The sequence below is a fragment of the Seriola lalandi genome, unplaced genomic scaffold (assembly GCF_002814215.2).
Source record: "Seriola lalandi dorsalis isolate HSWRI2012SDOR001 ecotype SW California unplaced genomic scaffold, Sedor1 jcf7180002054476, whole genome shotgun sequence".
Classification (NCBI taxonomy): domain Eukaryota; kingdom Metazoa; phylum Chordata; class Actinopteri; order Carangiformes; family Carangidae; genus Seriola; species Seriola lalandi.
In genome coordinates this window covers 916,524-935,694 of record NW_019525029.1, presented here as the reverse complement: position 1 = coordinate 935,694, position 19,171 = coordinate 916,524, and the positions used below count along the sequence as shown (strand labels likewise).

At 42.1% G+C, this 19,171-nt stretch overlaps 3 protein-coding genes across 8 annotated transcripts in view; all 3 read left to right on the top strand.

The window, feature by feature from the left end:
* Nucleotides 1-935: 935 nt before the first annotated feature.
* Nucleotides 936-5,992, top strand: matn1 (matrilin 1). 2 transcript variants are annotated; one of them, XM_023412143.2, is made up of 10 exons: nt 936-1,204; nt 2,609-2,793; nt 2,895-3,059; nt 3,150-3,372; nt 4,299-4,421; nt 4,540-4,712; nt 4,800-5,031; nt 5,144-5,296; nt 5,423-5,503; nt 5,596-5,992. In XM_023412143.2, exons 1-10 carry the CDS (start codon nt 1,117-1,119, stop codon nt 5,643-5,645), a joined length of 1,473 nt encoding a protein of 490 aa, XP_023267911.1. In that variant the 5' UTR covers nt 936-1,116; the 3' UTR covers nt 5,646-5,992. The 2 variants fall into 2 exon arrangements, with proteins under 2 accessions (XP_023267911.1, XP_023267913.1); XM_023412145.2 differs by lacking the exon at nt 4,299-4,421 and having other exon boundaries at nt 937-1,204.
* A 1,386-nt stretch (nt 5,993-7,378) lies between these two features.
* sesn2 (sestrin 2) lies at nt 7,379-16,792 on the top strand. Of its 3 annotated transcripts, none has more exons than XM_023412139.2 (11): nt 7,380-8,238; nt 9,229-9,294; nt 9,840-10,028; nt 12,107-12,289; nt 12,749-12,967; nt 13,192-13,324; nt 13,411-13,526; nt 13,819-13,902; nt 15,573-15,679; nt 15,779-15,923; nt 16,168-16,792. In XM_023412139.2, the coding sequence occupies exons 1-11, from the start codon at nt 7,897-7,899 to the stop codon at nt 16,252-16,254; spliced, it is 1,671 nt and encodes a 556-aa protein (XP_023267907.1). In that variant the 5' UTR covers nt 7,380-7,896; the 3' UTR covers nt 16,255-16,792. The 3 variants fall into 3 exon arrangements, with proteins under 3 accessions (XP_023267909.1, XP_023267907.1, XP_023267910.1); XM_023412142.2 differs by lacking the exon at nt 7,380-8,238 and adding an exon at nt 8,594-8,737; XM_023412141.2 differs by lacking the exon at nt 12,107-12,289 and having other exon boundaries at nt 7,379-8,238.
* A 604-nt stretch (nt 16,793-17,396) lies between these two features.
* yrk (Yes-related kinase) overlaps nt 17,397-19,171 on the top strand; it is a 16,312-nt gene continuing 14,537 nt past the window's right edge. The window contains exon 1 of one of the 3 annotated variants that reach the window (XM_087175578.1): nt 17,397-17,895. The gene's annotated coding sequence lies outside the window, so the exon portion shown is untranslated. The remainder of the gene's footprint in view (nt 17,896-19,171) is intronic. The other 2 variants (XM_023412278.2, XM_023412277.2) reach the window with 2 other exon arrangements.

Here is a 19,171-nt window from a genome sequence, read left to right as displayed (position 1 = left end):
TTTACTCCACTGGGGCCCACTGCCTACCTGACAGTGGAAACGAGAGTAATGGAGAAAAAGGTGGGAAGAAGAGTTATGGGGAAAGAGGAAATAGGTTTATTTTTTGATCTGGTTGCATTTAGGAGATCTTTATCTAGCTGTAGTAGCTATCTAGTTTGTGTGATCTGATCTGTGGTGAACTTGCTATGCACTAACATATGATCAAGTCAAATCTGGGGCTTTACAAAACCTTCAAAAATGCAAACAGAGAAATTATAGAAAAAACATTTTGTGTTTTTCTGTCACTTGTTTGGTTTTTCTGACCAAACAAGTGACAGAAAAACACAAAATGTTACATATAATTTAACAGCAGTGAACTGAACTGAGCTGAACTTACAAAAACCAGGAATTAGCATGTACACTTCAAGTTATACCGAAATACATGCTTATGCAGAAATGCACACACATGCCAACGTGCAGAGCAGCAGGAACACTGTAGGCTGTGTATGGTGGCTCTCCTTCACTTCCGCACCATAAATGTGTGTTTGCTATACGAGGGAACACGGGGAGAAAAGAGGAATTCATGTTGGTGTTTATTTGAGCTTTGGCCAAATCCAACCTGGGGCGGCTTCATTGGCGGGCACTCTCCGCCAAACCCCAGCCGCTCCTGTACCCCCAGCCAGTCACACACATACTGTACACACTCGGACACTCAAGCGCACATGCAACAAAAATTTTGCTATACACACACACACACACACACACACACACACACACACACACACACACACATACCTGTCCATCCTAGCTGTATCAAGGTGTGTTTGTCTTTCCCTGCCCACTGGTTTAGGTCCTCCCAGAGCAGGTATTTCCCTTTCTTACCCACAGACACACACACACACACACGTACACACATACACAAGAGCTATAGAGGGGGGCTGTCTGTGGGCCGAGTGTGTGAAGCACTTGCATTGATAACCTGCAGCTCAGAGTCACTCGGTCTCACTTTGTGGCTGTCCCCCTTGCCTGGAACTCCCTTCGCCCTGCTCTGTCTCCTTTCTGGCTTCTCAATCCAGGACCGTCTGCGGACGTGCTCGGACCCCCACGTTAAGTCGTCACCCTTCTTTCGCTGTCACCATGACGCCTACCCCACCGCTGTTCCTGCTGCTGCTTGGCCTAATAGGAGCTCATGCCACCGTGGACCTCCGCACAGCCGCCGCCATGGGTAAGAATGATGACCTTTAACCCCTAAAGTTGCTCTTTTAACACTGGTTTTTACTTGTTATACTAAATGTGAACTCTGACAAAAATTACCCTCAGTGTAGAAAACTTTCATAATGCCTGACTGAAGTCTGATCTCAACAGACAGAGGTAAAAGATAATTCTTCTAAAAGTCCATTTGTGTAAGTGGTGAAGGACCCAACTTTATTTCTTGTCTGTGCTCAGTCTTTACCAAGTTTCCACGGAGGCATGATGTGTATGAACGAATTGCTTTGCGTGGAATAAACTGCCAGAGGTGACAGAACTGATGGAGAGGAGTGGAAAAAATTCAGTTTTTATTTAGTTTTAATCCTGTGTTATATGGAATTTCTTTAAGTAAGTAAGTTACAAACATAATTCTACAGTTGTTAGTGTTTTGAACATTTATTGATCATTTATTTGGAGTGTTTTGTTGCTGGTGTTTAAAAGGCTGGCTTCAAGTAGTGTAAATGCAAAATTTGGATGTATACTTCAGGATGTGTGACAGTTGGTGCTCTGTGCCGATGTGTGTGTGTGTGCGTGTGTGTGTGTGTGCGTGTGTGTGTGTGTGTGTGTGTGTGTGTGTGCGTGCGTGCGTGCAAGACAGTATCAGAAGTTGGTAGGTGGAAAATCTGGAGGGAGGGAGAGAGGTGAAGGGTGAGAAGGGAGATCAGTGATGTTTAACAGACACTGGAAGTTGTAGTGAACAAATTAGTTTACCAAAGCCACAAATGCCTGAACTCACACTGAAAATCCTACCAATGCTTTATTATTATCAGACTATGTCACAAAAATCAGTTCTCTATCACACACCTGATGTAGCTCTGTCAGGTGTCTTCAGTTGAACAGATAGAGTATTGTGCGTCGATATAATTTAAATTAAAAAACATCTTTAAGTTCCACTTTTTCTGAGCTTTTACTTAAATTTTAACAACATCTGATTTTCTTCCTTAGTGGATTGAATTTTCAAATTCAAATAATAATAATTTATTAATATTTTTACTTAGGATGTGTGGGATGCTTTTAAAAATATATTTAAAGCTGGCGGCCTATCATTTCATCTCTCCTTCATCATTGTTTTTCTGGCCAAGCTTTTCTTCATCTCTCCCTCCACCTTTCCCTCTCTCAACCCCTGTTGCGTCCTTGCATCCTGTTTCTACCTACCTTCCCTCATATACATCTCACCAGCCTCCATCACCCCTGCCCTCCCCTTTTCTTCTCCCTACCTCCTTTTTCTCCATGCTCCGCCCCCCTCCCCCCTTTTCTTCCTCCTTCAATAACTCAGTTTCTATATCATCAATTACATATCTGGAATAGTTTTTATATATACATTTTATAAAACTATTCAAATTTGATTAAATGATAATCACATTTCTCTGTCTCTGTGCAGCGGCAGGTTTGTGCAAAACCCGTCCCACAGACCTCATCTTCATCATTGACAGCAGTCGAAGTGTTCGTCCTTCAGAGTTTGAGCAAGTCAAGGTCTTCCTGGCTAAGGTCATTGAGGGGCTGGATGTTGGACCCAACGCCACCCGCGTGGGAGTTGTAAACTACGCCAGTCGCGTAAAGAACGAGGTATGGATATGATTTATTAACATGTATTCACATTTTTTTGTCATTTGTTGAGCCATTTTATGTCACAGATCCCAGCTGATCCTGCCATTATGCAACTGTAGGTGTCTCTTAAGACTCATCGATCCAAAGCTGGACTAGTTAAGGCTGTGACAAAGATCGAGCCCCTGTCCACTGGAACAATGACTGGTCTGGCCATCCAGTTTGCCCTGAATGTGGCCTTTAGCGAGGGTGAGGGTGCTCGTGTCAAATCTCCTGATATCAGCAAGGTCAGATACACATTTCACATTCACTCTCTCGCCACATTTCATAATTCTGTTCATCATACTCTATCTAACTTTGCACCTCTTTCATTACAGGTCGCCATTATTGTGACAGACGGGCGTCCCCAGGACAATGTGAAAGATATAGCTCTGCGTGCACGAGAAGCCGGCATCGAGATTTTTGCCATCGGTGTGGGACGTGTGGACATGAGCACTCTGAAGCAGATGGCCAGCGATCCTCTGGACGACCACGTGGACTACGTGGAGAGCTACAGCGTCATTGAGAAGCTCACCAAGAAGTTCCAAGAGGCCTTCTGTGGTAAGTTGAGGGGAGAAGGAAGAGGAAGTGACAGAAGAAGAGGGAAAGATGAGGGATGTTGTTTTGGATTATGTTTAGAGGCAGAAAAGAGGGATTAGTCCTTAGTGAAAGAAATAGTCAGGGATGGCTGAGAGGAAATTCTATCAGGGTTGGACAGTCATTATCCATGCCTTCATCCCCATGGAGAGAGCTGTCTGCTGGCCTCCCTATACTGAGGGTAAGGTGTCAGGACTGTCATCTTTTCATTCCAATTTATTGTTCCCTCCCTTTTGTCCTCTGCTCTTCCTCAACAAGACTAGAGTATATTCATTCAGCCATGCAAACTCATTAAATATTCCCGTTGCACGAGGGCATTAGGGCCGGATCAACCTTTTGGAACGAAAATTCGCTCCTGTTCCTCAGTCAACTCTCACATAAGCGAGAGGCGAGACTGATCTATCTGTAATTACCGATCCATTAGTGACAATCATTAAACCTCTAATTAGTGATGCCCTTCGGCGCTCGCAGTCTGCGGCAGTTTTGACTGTTGCCTGCCACTCGCTTTGCAGCAGCCAGTACTTGCTGTAGATGTTTCGTCCAAGGGCAGAGCTGCATGATCGCAGTGTTGGATTGTTATTGGACGAGCCTGAGCATCACATTTAGAAACCGACAAGAGATGTTGTTTATTTAAGGCTACTCCAATCTTTTCCACCTGTTTGTTTTAAGGATCCACTGGATTTATGCATCACGCACGCAACAAATTGTTGAGGTCAACTGCAGGTCTCAGTGGATCATTAAAAATTAATGCTAGATTTTCAAACTGACATAGTTTCATTCTCTCCTCCTAACCCCAACCCCCCCACCCCCCACCCCCCCTTTGTGTGTGTATATGCCTCTACATATTTACTGTGTGTACGTGTGTGTTCTGCATGCACACACACACACAGTGTCGGACCTGTGTGCCACTGGGGATCATGACTGTGAGCAGGTATGCATCAGCAGCCCCGGATCATACAAGTGTGCCTGCAAAGATGGCTTTACCCTCATGGACGATGGTCGCAGCTGCAGTGGTGAGTGCGTGTATGTGCATGTATGACGGTATTTGTCCAAGCGTGATCATTGTGCTACCACACTAACATGCCCTGTTGTTTTTGTGTGTGTTTATGTGTGTGTGTCTGATATCGCCAGCTTGCAGCAACTCTGCGACAGATGTGGTGTTCCTGATCGATGGCTCTAAGAGCGTTCGTCCTGAGAACTTTGAGCTGGTCAAGAAGTGGATCAACCAGATCATCGACAAACTGGATGTTTCTGACAACAAGGCTCATGTTGGACTGGTGCAGTACTCCAGCTCAGTCAGACAGGTATGTGTCTGCTTTTCGTTTACAGGATCACCAAAATAAGGCACTTCCTTCCCTCCCTTATCAGCGTCCTGTTCTATCCTCCCACAGGAGTTTCCCCTGGGCCGCTTCAACAACAAGAAAGACCTGAAGGATGCTGTCAAGAAGATGGCCTACATGGAGAGGGGAACCATGACAGGTCAGGCCCTCCGTTATCTGTTAGATAACAGCTTCAACGCGGGTCAGGGTGCCCGGCCTGGAGTCGCCAAGGTGGGCATCGTCTTCACTGACGGACGCAGCCAAGACTACATCGGAGACGCTGCCAGGAAGGCCAAGGAAAACGGTAAGAGAGACAGTAAAGATTATGTCAAAATACACGAGTGTAGCGTAAGTGAACTAATAAAAAACCCACATAAGGCAGTCAGATAAGGGAACCATGTGTGTGTATGTTGCAGGCTTTAAGATGTATGCTGTTGGAGTGGGCAACGCAGTGGAGGATGAATTGAAAGAGATTGCTTCTGAGCCAACTGGAGAGCACTACTTCTATACCGCTGACTTCAAGGCTATGACCCAGATCGCCAAGAAGCTGCAGATTAACATCTGCCAAGGTCAGAAGTTTCCATTAAATACAAATATTAATAAATACTTGCATATTACTTGTTTTACATAATTACTTCACTATACATACTGGTACAGTAATTCAAAACTTGAACTTATGCTTTCTGATCCCACAGAGGAGGACCCTTGTGAGTGCGACTCCCTTGTTAAGTTCCAAAAGAAAGTAGAAGACGCCCTACAGGCACTAACAAAAAAATATATCCTTTACAACAGGTGAAATAGTGTGAGAATATGATGTTGGGTGGGTGGTGGGGGATTGTCATCGTTGCTCTCCTTGACAAAATCTTACTAGAGAATATGTCGAAGAGGATCGCCTTGCTGGAGAACAAAATCGTCTGAGGACTCACATCCCACTTTCCCCTATCCATCAGCACACTCATCCACGTACACCAACAAACACACACACAAACAATTTTTACTTCCTGTAAAATACTGAAGAGGAACCCGTGTGCGTGTGTGTGAACCCTGACCTCTGCTTGTCTCCTGAGCTCTACCAAACCACCCCTGCCTCCTCCTTTCTCTGCCTTACCTCTTCAACCCTTGGGTCTCCTGGGACATGAAGCGCCGGTTGCCATGGGGACCACACCTCTGTGTGTGTGTGTGTGTGCGCTCCGAAGGTCATCCTCCATAGCCAGCCTGTGTGTTTGTTAATAAAACTCTTCCCTCATAGGGAAATGGTGACGGTACACTGAAGGGTTTTTTCTTAGTTGCTGCCATAATGTTGAACCTTCCCAAACCCCAAAGAGCCTGTGTCTTGTCATGTCAAATGGAGCAGCACATCACCTTCACTTGTTTGTCTGTTTATATGTCACTGTCATCTTTCCTTCTCTCTCCCTCATATCTGAAGGCCCTCTTAACTTTCCTCTCTTACCTCCACACAATATTATATACGATATATATATATAAACATATATATATATATATATATATATATATATATATATATACAGGTAAATTAATATAAGATATATGTCTGATAATAAGGGTACACCATTGATGTTTTTTATTTTCCTAAATAAAGGTGATTCAGGAAGTAAATATTATAAAATTGTGAAACCATTGTATGCCAAATTAACATTATAGACACATGCATGCCCAGACACAAAGAATTATACACGAATGCACATGCTTTCAGTAAATTTAACATAAAGGAGTACATAAAACATACAATATCTCTTTGGTCTGTGGCTCCAAAAGGTGAGTTTTGAGTATCATGCGGGCTGGATGGGTGTTTCCAGCAATAAAGTGAACGCTTTCAATTCATTGCCAAATTGCATTTTTGGTAAAAAAGCATTAAGTACATTTAAGTACTAAAATTCTTCTCTCAAATGATTGGGGCAAAAAGTTGGATCCACAGTCTAAAAAAATTTACGACTTCATAAGAGTGCAGCCATGGAAGTAATGTAGTGCTGAAATAAACAGTTTATTTGTCTGACACAAAATGAACTAGTTAGCCTGTAATTTTGCTAAATGATTATTTGTAAGTAATTGATTTGAATTGATTTAATTTATTGTGTTTCAAGTAATTAACAAATAGCTGCAGAATTATAAATGCTAAATTTGCTGCTTTTTGCTTTTTTTGGATGACAATTTAAGAGATAACCTCATAGGCTCTGGTAAGTGTGATGGGCATTTGCCATCAGTGTTGATATTCTATATACTAGGCCTACATAATTAATTGATTATTAAATAAATAAATAGGAAATAAAAGTAAATACCTAGCAACAGTTATGTTAAAATAATGGCTTAGGAAAAAGCTGATATCAAATACTGCAGACAGATATGTACAACAGTTTTTATATCATCAATTTTCTGTTAGTTTCTGTTAGTATAACACATGGTAACATACAATTAAGACTTTAAATGGGGAAACATTTTACAAAAACGCAAAATACACTAGTAAATCAGCAACGGGTAATAGAAGTGTAGGGCAGGGAACAGCACACTCCTGATAATTTAAATGCATAAACATTTATTTAAATAGTGCATATATATAAGTATTGATAAAAATGGAGAAGGTGTACCGTGTTGTGCGGCTCATTAGTGGAAAGTTTCGCTACGTCACGATGACGCTGCATATGAGGGAAAAAGCTCTCCTGAACAACTGATCCAAACCAGCGACTGAAACCTGCAAATTTCTCTTGGTGCCCCATGCAAGAAGAATTTAGACTTAAATTGGATTGTGCGGTGTTTGGGACGTCCAATACAAATACAAAACACCGATTCAAAGTGCTTTTTGTCATCGACCCATCGTCAGATGAGCCGCTGAAACACTTTGCAGCATCTGCTAACAGCAGCTAGGCTAGCTCAGCGAGCTAACCGGCAGACCGACTCTACGGTCAGGTAGCCCGCTATGAGAAAGGGGAATACCCGGTTGCTTTGAAGGTTGTCCGTCTTCGTTAATGATTTGTGGAACAGATGATTGCGCAGTGAACTGAAACAAGCAACAGAAAACTCAAGTATTTGGCAGCTTAGAAGATCCAACGCTTGCATCAAGCTAACGTTAAATAACAGCTAGCAGTAACGGTAGGTAACTCAGCCCAGGTGTTTCAACTATCAGTCCGAGGAGCTTCGGGGACTGAGACGAGAGATGGCCAGTAACCCCGCAGCAGGCTTTACCTGCCAGGCTAATGGACAAAACACACCGGGACGAGTGTCTGGTTCTGGCCCCTCATGTCTCTACCAGTCCGAGTCAGATCCCGACGTTGTCGCGATTGTGAAAAGCTTAGACCGGCTGTGCAGCAGGGATGAGGAGGAGCGGGCATCGGCTCTGGAGGAGCTGAGCCAGGGGATTCTGGAATGTCTAGGACTGGACCGGCCCGGTTCGGCACGGCTGAGTAAACAAACTCTTTTGCATCTGCTTCGGCTGTCCCGGTCATGCCCGCTGCAGGAAGTACGGGGAAGGGCGACAGAGCTGCTACGGACCGCACAGGTAATATTCGGACACTGTTCGTCTCTGCTCCATAATGTTTACAGACCTGCAGGAACACAGAGGGGGGTGGGAGATGGGGGCAGCAATGGGGCTGATTTTCTGACACCAAATAATAGGCAGGCTTATGTTATATCTTTGTGACCATGGCTTTTGCTCTTTTGATAAATTAGGTCAATGATTGATCAATAGACGTGATAGCCCTGCAGCCGATCAGCTGCTGCTATCAGCTGATTACATTTTTCTGTCAGATTGCGGGTTATTACATCAGACGTTGAACCGTAGGAGGTGATGCAAGACTCGGCTGCGGTGTGCACAAACAAGCAGCCCGGACACGCCCCCTCCCGGTGCCCTGAAAAACACACCAGACACACCCCCGAACCTCCTCAGCCACTGGAGCGTCTAGATATAAAAAACAAAGTTAGAATGCGTTTGCATTCACAGTTTATTTGACTTCTCTGTTGGACATAACAAGTGGTGGCTTTTTTTTCCGATGATGTCGGTGAGTTTTAGACGTAGTTTGGTTAAAATTGTGCGTAATTGTTTGAGCTGTAAGTTATGAAACGAGTCTCTCCAGTTACAGGGCAGTTGCCATGGTAGGTCTGGTCAAGTTCAAGGGGTTTGCAGTTATTTTCGTTTATCTTAAAAAATTCTACATGAAATATTACAGAGCTGTTAAATATTATCGCTAAAAGTTGTTAATTCACTCACAGTCTAACCTTATAGTTACATTGTTTACCCAAAACATGAAATTGAGTCATGTATAAACCCAGAGAGTATAAGAGTGAGTATAAGACGCTTTAAAGTGAAGCTGAAACTGTCCTAATCCAGATTTCAGTTATGAGAATTTGTCATTTTACTATGTGAAACTCAAAAACAGGTTTTTAAGTTCTGAACTGTTGATCGGACAATACAAGCAATTTGATGACATAAACATGAAAATAAATAAATCATTTCACTGATCAACATTCTGTGTCTTCCTTCTTACCATAGGAACAAGGAGTTGCAGTCCCTCGGGCTCTGGCCTCAGGTCCAAGTGCCTTTATTCCTGCAAAACAGGTGTGTATGACTTATTCAAGTACATTTGTTCATACAGTATTTATTATAGGTTTTGCAGTATGAAATGCAAGAACTGTCATTGATGTCCAAATTAACACATGTATTAGTATGCTTATTTCTGAATTTAAAATTTGGTTCCACACTGGATCAGATTTCTTATCTTTTGTTGGGGAAATCATTCACATCCTCTTTTATTCATGTACCACATATTTGATTAGATATAATACTAAAGAGTTGAAGAAGTAGTCTGCAATACTGTAATGAGTCTTGCTTCATGTCATCAAGAGCAGCAACACCAGAGATGTGTTGCCAAATCTGATGACTGAAAATGCTGATTTCATATGTGACTCACTCCAGGCGTTCCACAGGCAAAAGTGGGAGTGTTGTATCAGCCCAGAACATTTTCGGACTCATAAGCCTGCTTGTTTCTGTCCATAAAAGAAACATTTTTGCGTGAATCCTTGCCAATGTGTCCTCAGACATGGTCAAAATATAATTTGGGGTTAGTTGGTAGGGAATGAGTTGTCTTCCTTTTCCTCTTTTAGATATTGAAAGAAGAGTCAGACCAGGACATCCTGATCGAATCCTTTCTTTCTCTGGGCCGTGTGGACCACATCGCCATGGTGATGGCCCTGCACCCTGCCTACCTCAGCTGCTTCTTGAGGACCCAGCATGCTTTGTTGGAACTTGATGGCCCCTTGCCCCGACACTGGAGACATTACATTGCTGTTATGGTAAGAAAATCACAACATATGATTGTTAACTAGTGACACCTTTCAGAACTTTCTGATCCATCTTCTGGACCTGATGTACATTCCTGAAAATAAAGACCACAACTATATCTTGAACACAATAAATAACTCACAAAGAAAATTTCAGCAAGAGATTTTTTTTGCAATCAGCTGAATATTAAGCTGAGTTAATGTTTTGTGTGACATCAGTTGGAGTTGTTTGCTACATTAGATTTGTTGTATATGATTTGCATTGCATAGATAGAGCTGTACATACACAATGAACCATTAGGAGACAAGGTGATTGCAAATGAATCAAATAAATATTTGTTAACATTGTTCTTGGCTACAAACAGGAATGTTGTGGGGTTAGATTGTCCAACATGTCAATGCAGTGTTGGCAGTGATGCTGTAAACAAGTCCTTTCCAATCAAATTTATAAGACTACGCAAGTAATTCTTTGGAGTAGTGACTGGCATCTGCATTTATTCTTTTTGTATCAAATGGGGCTGATATAATAACAGCTATAAACACTCTAAAGCTTGTAATTGGTTTGTGAAAGGCCACAGGTACAGTGAGTCAAAATACTGCAGGGCTAATAGCTGAAACATTCTAAATAATGGCAAACTCTGCAGCTATCTTCTGTTTTTGTGACAGTCAACAATGGCAAAGTGTTTTTATTCTTTGTTTCTTACACACATTTAATAATTTTGGTTTTATGGTAGTGCTGTTATTCTTGCCTCCACTGGTAGTTGGACAAAACCATAATATTGCAGCTGTACAGTTATTGCTGTAATCTTGTTTTCCCTGCAGCCCATTGCTTTTACAGTTCCACTCAGTTCGGCTTTAGTGACCAATAAAAAAAAAAAAGAATACATTCAGACAGGGTCACAGGCTGAAGTGGTATCACTACACCTTTGCTTTTCTACAATCCCAACAGAACCTTTCACTGTCCCATACCTGGACGCACACAACTGCAGCTAAAAAAAATTATGAGTTTAAGTTTGATGTAGGTGTGCCAGTTACAGTAGCAAGCACTGACAGTAATGACTATTGTCAGCACTTGATCCTTAAAAAACCTTAAAGGGCCAGTGCGTAGGATTTATTGCCATCTAGCAGTATTTTCAGATTGCAACGAACTGAATACTACTCCCCTCATTCACCCCTTTCCAAGTGTGTAGGAGAACCTACGGTGGTCTGCAGGTAACATAAAAACACGAAAAGCCCTCTCTGGAGCCACTGTTTGGTTTGTGTGTTCTGGGCTACTGTTGAAACAAGGCTGGCTCCAGGTAAGAGGGGATGCTTCCTATGTGGATATGAAGAGCTCATTAGTTTCTATTAGTATGTATTCTAATGAAAACACAATTATCAATATTATTAGATTTGAGATGTGGCTTACTCCTACATATCAAAGGATTTAAAAGTTGTACTCTAGAGGCCTAGAAAATGTATTCTTAAATTTCAAGTTTGTCTCCTGACTTAAGTTTCCTCTGAATAATATTGACCTTTTTCTTCAGAAAATTGTCTGGTATGTGGAAAAAAAGTCTGCAGAGATCCAAATCAATGTTTGTGGGTAGATTAAAGACCACTATGGTTGTTAAAGTTGACTAACAAAAACAAGCCTTTTGAAAACGAGAGAATGATAAATACTGCCTATGAAAAAAATGACCATGATAGAAAAGTCAGGAAACCCAAAAATGTGGAAAACGAAGAAAGATGACAGATGCAAAATGAACTTGGCAGGTCAATTTCTTCTTGAGAGTTATCCTGCTACTGGATCACAGTGAGCCACTAACAGGTCTGCCCAAGACTGTGGTCCTCCCATAAACATTTAATAACTCTCATTGCTTGTATATACATCACATTAGCTGTCCTTTCACTTGAGAAATGCCAGTCATTAGACACATAATCATCTACTGCTGGAAATGTTCTGGTGTGTTGCTTGATATTTATGAGCACAGACAGTTCATCTGAATTATGTACTTCTTATACACAGATCAGCAATCAAGCTTAGTTTTTAATGGATGGGGGTACCATGTTTATTCCTTCATGTATTAACTTGGTCTCCTGATGCTTAACAGGCTGCAGCTAGACACCACTGCCCATACCTGGTGCAGCAGCACAGTGCAGGCTTCCTGCAGGCTGGAGGAGAGGAGAGCTGGCTGAGCGGCCTAGAGCACGCTCCCACCAAACTCCGCAGCCTGCAAACACTCAACAAACTGCTGGCACACAGACCCTGGCTTATTACACTGCAGCACATCCAGGTCAGACACAACACCCATTCGCTCACTCACTCCCTGTCTCTCACTCACCAGTTCTCATACTCGCATCATATACTGTAATAGTGATGTGGTTTAATACATTAGAATTTTCACTAAGGCTGTATCTAAAATGACTCTCTCACTGACTCACCCACTTCGCTCTACATAATAGACACTCAGTAGTTTATTCTACAGTGAGTAATAAATTGCTAATATCATCATTTTGTGTCATCAGTGACAGGTGTAGTTCCACATCTATAAAGTGCAATCTATTGTGGGATTGTCATCAGAAAACCTTATTCATTCTGTTATGAGACCACCATATAGAGCACAAGTTTGGACATTAAAAATGGCAGACACTGAATATGTAGCTATAAAAAAAAGAAAAAAAAACCTCACAGATTTCATGGCACTGACTCCAAAAGTTGTTGATATTTCATCATCTACCCCTCTGTTCTGCAGGAGCTGGTGTGTCCTGGCGCAGAGCCCCGCTGGTCACTGGCTGAACTTATACATGCCGTGGTCCTGATGGCACACGCTCATTCGCTCTGCTCTTTCGTCTGGGGCTGCGGCTTAAACCCCGAACCTGACCACATCGGAGGTTACACCTTTCAGCCTCCTTCACCCAGTCACCTTCCTCGTAGCCCCCACAGCCCAGCTCATGAGGACGGCAGGCAAGAGGTGAGCCAAGCAGTCATTTTTCACCACACATCTGACAAGTCTAAAATGTCAACAGGACAAGGACGAAGAGGTGTTTGGTTCATTACAGTATTGTTTCTACCAGTTATGCTGCTTTAGTAACAGTAGAGGACAGGGCACATTGATGATTTACTTACTCTTAAAAAAACAAAAAACATAGCATGAAGCAAGTTCCTCAAGCCCTTCTCTCTTTTCATCTTCTCCAGTTGGTTGATGGAGCGATGGAGGTGGAGGTGTTGATGAAGAGGATGGTCGAGCTGCAGCAGCAGGAGGAGGAGTGCACACAGGAGGAGATGGTCACTCGCTTTGAGAGGGAGAGGAGTGAAAGCATACCAACAGGTTACAAACATGCCGGCTCATCACGCTGTCATTCTCCTAGGTGACGTCTGTTTACTCACTTATTCCTATTTGTTGTGTTTGTTTAGCGGTGGTGCGGGGAGCTCCACCTGACCTGGTGCTGCACCTGGTGGAGGAACCGGAGTTCAGATATGAGGACTTTGCACCCAGAGGAGAGCAGGCACCACCCACTATGAGAGCACAGGTAATATGAAGCATTTTTTTGGTGTTAAATTTTGCACTTTTGCTGATAGACTACGACAAAGTCACAGTTGATGTATTCATTATTTGTACAATGTGCTGAAATGGTTAGCTGAGTGACAGAACTTAAATCAGCAGTTTTGATAATAAGCTGTCATTTTTGTTTGATAAATGGCTTAAATGATCAAACATTCACTGATTTCAGATTTCTGCTTCTCAAATGTGATGAGCCTATTAATTGCGCTTGCTTAGTTTCATAGGCCTGTGTTGTTGATGTTGGTGACTTCTGTGTACAGGACTATTCATGGGAGGACCACGGCTTCTCTCTGGTCAACAGACTACTGCCAGACATGGGCCAGCTCCTGGATGAGAAATTCCAGGTATTATTCAATTTAATGTAATAGAATTACACAAATAACACCATAAGTTTATAATAACTATACAAAACAGATGTGTGGATGACATGACATGTCGGCTCCAGAGAGTTGAAGTGAGTGATAAACAAAGTGAACAAACTTTGACTAAGAACCGGAAGAAATAGCATTGGTCTACATGTTTGTTACATAAACGGCTTAGTGACAGGTGACTAAATGTTTACACCCGCTGAGTATTTAATAAGAGACATCATGTTGCTACTGGGTGGGGCCCCCTTTGTTCTCAAAATAGCCTCAGTTGTTCATAAAATGATTGCATCACATTATTTCTGCAGATTTGTCAGCTGCACATTCATGATTGTAATCTCTTGTTCAACCAATGATGCTCCAGTGGCTTCAGATCTGGTGACTGGGAGGGCATTGGCGTACAACTCTTTCTCATGTTCATGAAACCAGTTTGAGACAACGTTTGCTTTGTGACATGATGCATTATCATGCTTGAAGTATTCATTAGAAGATGGTAAGCCGTGGCCACAAAGAGATGCACATGGTCAGCAGCAATACTCGGATAGGCTGCAGCATTCAAACCATGATTGATTGGTATTAAGGGGCCCAAAGTGTGCCAGGAAAGCATTCCCCACATCATTACACCACCAGCAGCAGCAGCCTGGGCTGTTGACACAAGACGGGTTGTGCCCATAGATTCAGGCTGTTGACGCCAAATTCTGACCCTACCATCTGTGTGGCTCAGCAGAAATCCAGATTCATCAGACCAGGATACTTTTTTCCAGTCAAGTGTCTGTTTTGGTGAACCTGTGCCAACTGCAGCCTCAGATTTCTGTTCTTGGCTGAGTAGAATCCAATGTGGTCTTGTGCTGTTATAGCCTCAAGGTTCGACGTGTTGTGCATTCTGAAATGCTTTTCTGCTCATTGTAGTTATAAAGAGTGGTGATCTGAGTTACGGTAGCCTTTCTCTTTGCTCCAACCAGTCTGACCGTTCTTCTCTAACCTCTGCTGTGTGTGAAAATCTCAGGAGATCAGCAGTTTCAGAAATACTCAAGCCAGCCTGCCTGGCACCAACAGTCATTAGATGTCAATGAGATATCACATTTTTTCCCCCATTCTGATGTTTGATGTGAACATTAACTGAAGCTGCTGACCTGTGTCTGCATGATTTTATACATTGCACAGCTGCCACATGACTGGCTGATTGGGTAATTGCACGAATGAGCAGGTGTACAGGTGTTCCTAATAAAGTGCTTGTCAGTAAAACAGTAGTTCCCAATCTGGGAGTTGCAGGATGAGTACATCTACAGAAAGCTGTTTTCTTTTTCTTTCTTCTTTGCTGTACCTCATCAGGCCTCTAAAAGCTATTCAAATGAAATAGCCACTCTGCACACACATCTTGGACATGCAACCTTTTAAGGTGGGATCTCAAGTAGACATTCCTTCATGTTAACAGGCCACAAGCAAAGAAAAAGTCAAAAAGGTTGTGATGAACTTTCATAGAAGATGCATTGAATGACAGATGAAAACAGTTTGTGTCCGTCTTTGCAACCAGATGATGAAATTGCTCATTTGCATCTTGGTTTTTGATCACAGAATTTAAATTGATTTACTATTAGAGAACAGATGGATTGACTATATTAACATGTGATTAAATTGTCATATTACAGGTGGTGAGTAACTTGACATATCACAGGATGGCCATGCATGAGGGTGTGGACACTCACACTCTGAGAAAAGCTCTGTGGAACTACATCCACTGCCTCTATGGGATACGGTCAGTGTAACACACTGTAAACCATCATGTGTGCAATGAAAACTTTAAACGTGTTTTTGTTTGTCTGTGTCACTAACTTAAGTTACTCAACATACGCAGATATGATGATTACGACTACGGAAGTGTGAACGTGTTGCTGGAACGCACACTGAAGGTGTTTGTTAAAACCATGGCCTGTCACCCTGAGCAGACCACTGCACGCATTTACCATGCCTTCTGGAGGCACTTCAGACACTCTGAAAAGGTATGAATGAGTTCAAATACGCACCTGACCCGGCCTCTTCAGTCACAATGAATGAATCATTTGACATTTTAACATGTCGTCTCTCTTTGGTACCTCTTCAACAGAGAATGAATCATTTGACATTTCAGCGTTTACTCTTCTCCCTTTCTTTTTAAATGTCATTAGAGGAGGAAGCGTTACAGGACTTTGAAAGTGTGTCACCTAATAACCTGAAGGTAATGACATGTTTTTTTTTTTCTCTCAGGTTCATGCAAACCTTATAGTGATGGAAGCCCGGCTACAGGCAGCCCTTCTTTACACCTTACGAGCCATCACACATTACATGAGATGACACAGTCTCTTGCGCATTTCTGCAGATGCTGAGCCAGCTGTGACATGCCACAGCCCAATGCATTACACATCAACAGAATATCTTGCACAAACACTACATTAAATGCTTGTATATGCATATCTTATTTTTCAGTGTTATTATTTTGATGTTGCTTTATGACTGGAATATCTGATATTTAAAATGTTTTACTTATTATGCAATGAAATGTCAGATTTGTTTCCTGCTTGAGCTCAGGTGGCGCACATTTCTGTCACACATAGACATGTCTACATGCTGCATGCCAGGTGTGCAGGCGGGATTAGATCTGGTATAGCTAAATCATCATCATGATTCAGGTGTTTCCTTTGCAGAATATTGATTGTTTGTATTAGACACGCCTGTTCCAACCAATATCTGTTAACCACTTTACAGCACACCATAACTACTCATGCCTCAGTCCTCTCTTTCTGCAGCACACAGAGGCTGAGATAAAACAAGACAAAATAACTTGTATTTTTATATACAATAAAAAGTTACTTTGTTATCAAAATAAAACAAAGTGTTGTCAATTTGTCCGAAACTGTTCTACACTTCAAAGTTGGGAAAATGTAGGGTCCACGATATTCTTGGACCAAACAATGTGAGAAATGACTCGAGACAAGCCTAAATTACCAGATATTTCTCCGCAGTTACACTGACGCACCACAAGATGGAGACAAAGGCTTTAAATAATCTTATCAGTCACTGTAGTTTATCAAGTCAGTTCAGTATTAAAGATGAATTGAAAGTGACAGTACATCTGCCCTGTTTTCTTGACTCGCAGCTGAAAGTGCATGATTTGGTCTCGTACATTGGTAGTCGCCTACAAGGTAATCCGTTTTCAAAATAATATCAGCATGGGATAAAAAAAAAAAATGGCGTCTCAGTAAAGCGCACAAAAATTAAAAGTCTCATCCTTTAAGCTTGTTTCTGTAGACTTCAACTTCTTTGTACGCGGATATCGCGCCTCATTCAGTCTTCCTGTAGTTCACACCAGGGAATGAATGTGTCGCATCTACCCTGTATTTGCACTTGAGCCGAGGCTCACTCAGACTGCATCAGCAGCGGTTACCGCAAGTTTATCAGTGCGTACGCTTTAAGCTGCTCATGCAGTACTTCCACATTATCTACAAGTTAGTGCTATTCTCGTGCACTCAGCTTTTATGTCAGAACCGTGACAAGCAAATTTCTTGTTGGGAACTCCGGTGTGATGAAAGGCTAAGTTAGGCGTTTACTGTGAGATGTGTAAAGTTCTTCTATTTGACAGGCTCGTACTTGGAAGATACATTGTACTTCATACTTTGAGTAAAAGTGGGTTGTCCCCATTTCTAAAAAAAAAACAAAAGATAAGTTTTAATAATGTAATTTCTGTTGAATGTAATAGGTAATTTTTCCGCTGTCCACTGTACGCGCGTGTTCGTCTGGGGTGGACCTCATCGCGCACGTGAAGTCCGTTCCCCAAGCCTTCCGGACGAGGCACGCGCTCACCGTTTATTTCACTTACGCAGCGCAGCAGTAGCGCGCAGCTTTTCTCCCTGAGTCCCGCGAGCCTCCAGACACCGCTGACTCTCACCTCAGTCCCTGTGCGGCTCACTCTAGGATAAACGACGAGTTCTGTGTTGGGTATGTCCACTGTGTTTGTTATATACTGTTCTGTACTATTAAATGTTAATTATGGCATTAACTACATGGTTTGTTATTTTCGAAGAGGATATGATTTACCAACAGCTGTGAGAATCTCACATGAAATATGAAGAGGTACTTCTCCATTAAATGTATTTGTCCATTTTAACTTTGTCATTGCTCTGTAGCTATTGGCGGAGGGAGTTGTCTATAGTTCATATCTGACTCAGACTGGGAGCAAGTTACTTTGTAATTAGTTAACTTAGTAGGTAAAAGAACACTGAAAGCACCGAATAAACCAAGGTGGGTATTTTCAGCAGCTCAACGCCACTTCAGTCCCCTTTGTCTATTTTCAAAATGAAATAGTCAGAATTCTGTTGTTGTGTTTAGTGTTGTGGAAATTGGGTAACTCTGGAGTGCTCACTGTTAAATAAAAGGAAGTTTGGGTCATTGCCTGAGAGAAGATTATGAAGTGCAGCCACCAGTACTTTCACCCTTCTTTACAGATACCGGAGAGGATTATATTTGGAAATCAAACTGCAAATATTCCTGTATTGAAAGAGTGGAATTTACCAGAGACTTTAGACACAAGTTTTTTCTTGTGTGATCTCTTCCTATGAAGGACCTAGTAGTTATAGACAAGTCTTATCAGTTTTAGTAGAATATTTAGTGTTAAATCAAAAAAGTTCAAAATGTCAACTAACTCTGGATTTGTGGCAAACGCTGTCTGCATCATCTGGGATCAACTGGAGATTTCTGTATGTTTTTTTTAAGGTAAACAAGATAAATTCTCATAATGGTCTTTGAGGGTTAACACCTTCTGTCAGTCAGATTACATACATTTTTTTTTCACAAGCAGCATATTTCTTTAGTAAAGGACTGTGATTTATTTGGAAAGATGCCTACAGGAAACCACCTTGAGGAAAAGGCGGGGTCACATGTTTCCTTAACATGTCCATCTATCTAAGGTGTTTCTGTGGCCTTAACATGGTCTGATTGGCGCAGGTGGTTATTCCCTGATAATGATAGGCTAGGTGGGGGTTGTATAATCACACCTCCTTCTCCAAACCTTTGTTTCACAACACTGAAAATGTCTTGTGGGTCTGTGTGAAGGAGTTGTCGTGGAATTTTGAGGGTCGGATGGGGAAAAGCACGGTTAGACTGTCCAAGGACGTACTTCATCACTTCCTGTTTCTTTACGAGGTCAGTTCCTGTCTTTAGCCTCGGGGTTAGGCAGGAAGGAAGGGGGCGTGAATATATTTCTTAGTTGGGGGGT

Excerpts from the sequence above, each read along its gene's own strand:
- matn1 (XM_023412143.2), top strand. The coding sequence starts at position 1,117 with ATGACGCCTACCCCACCGCTGTTCCTGCTGCTGCTTGGCCTAATAGGA. Across the intron at positions 2,794-2,894 it reads CCAGTCGCGTAAAGAACGAG|GTGTCTCTTAAGACTCATCG; the intron begins GTATGGATATGA and ends ATGCAACTGTAG. Across the intron at positions 3,060-3,149 it reads AATCTCCTGATATCAGCAAG|GTCGCCATTATTGTGACAGA; the intron begins GTCAGATACACA and ends CTTTCATTACAG.
- sesn2 (XM_023412139.2), top strand. The coding sequence starts at position 7,897 with ATGGCCAGTAACCCCGCAGCAGGCTTTACCTGCCAGGCTAATGGACAA. Across the intron at positions 9,295-9,839 it reads CCTTTATTCCTGCAAAACAG|ATATTGAAAGAAGAGTCAGA; the intron begins GTGTGTATGACT and ends TTCCTCTTTTAG. Across the intron at positions 13,903-15,572 it reads TCCTGGATGAGAAATTCCAG|GTGGTGAGTAACTTGACATA; the intron begins GTATTATTCAAT and ends GTCATATTACAG.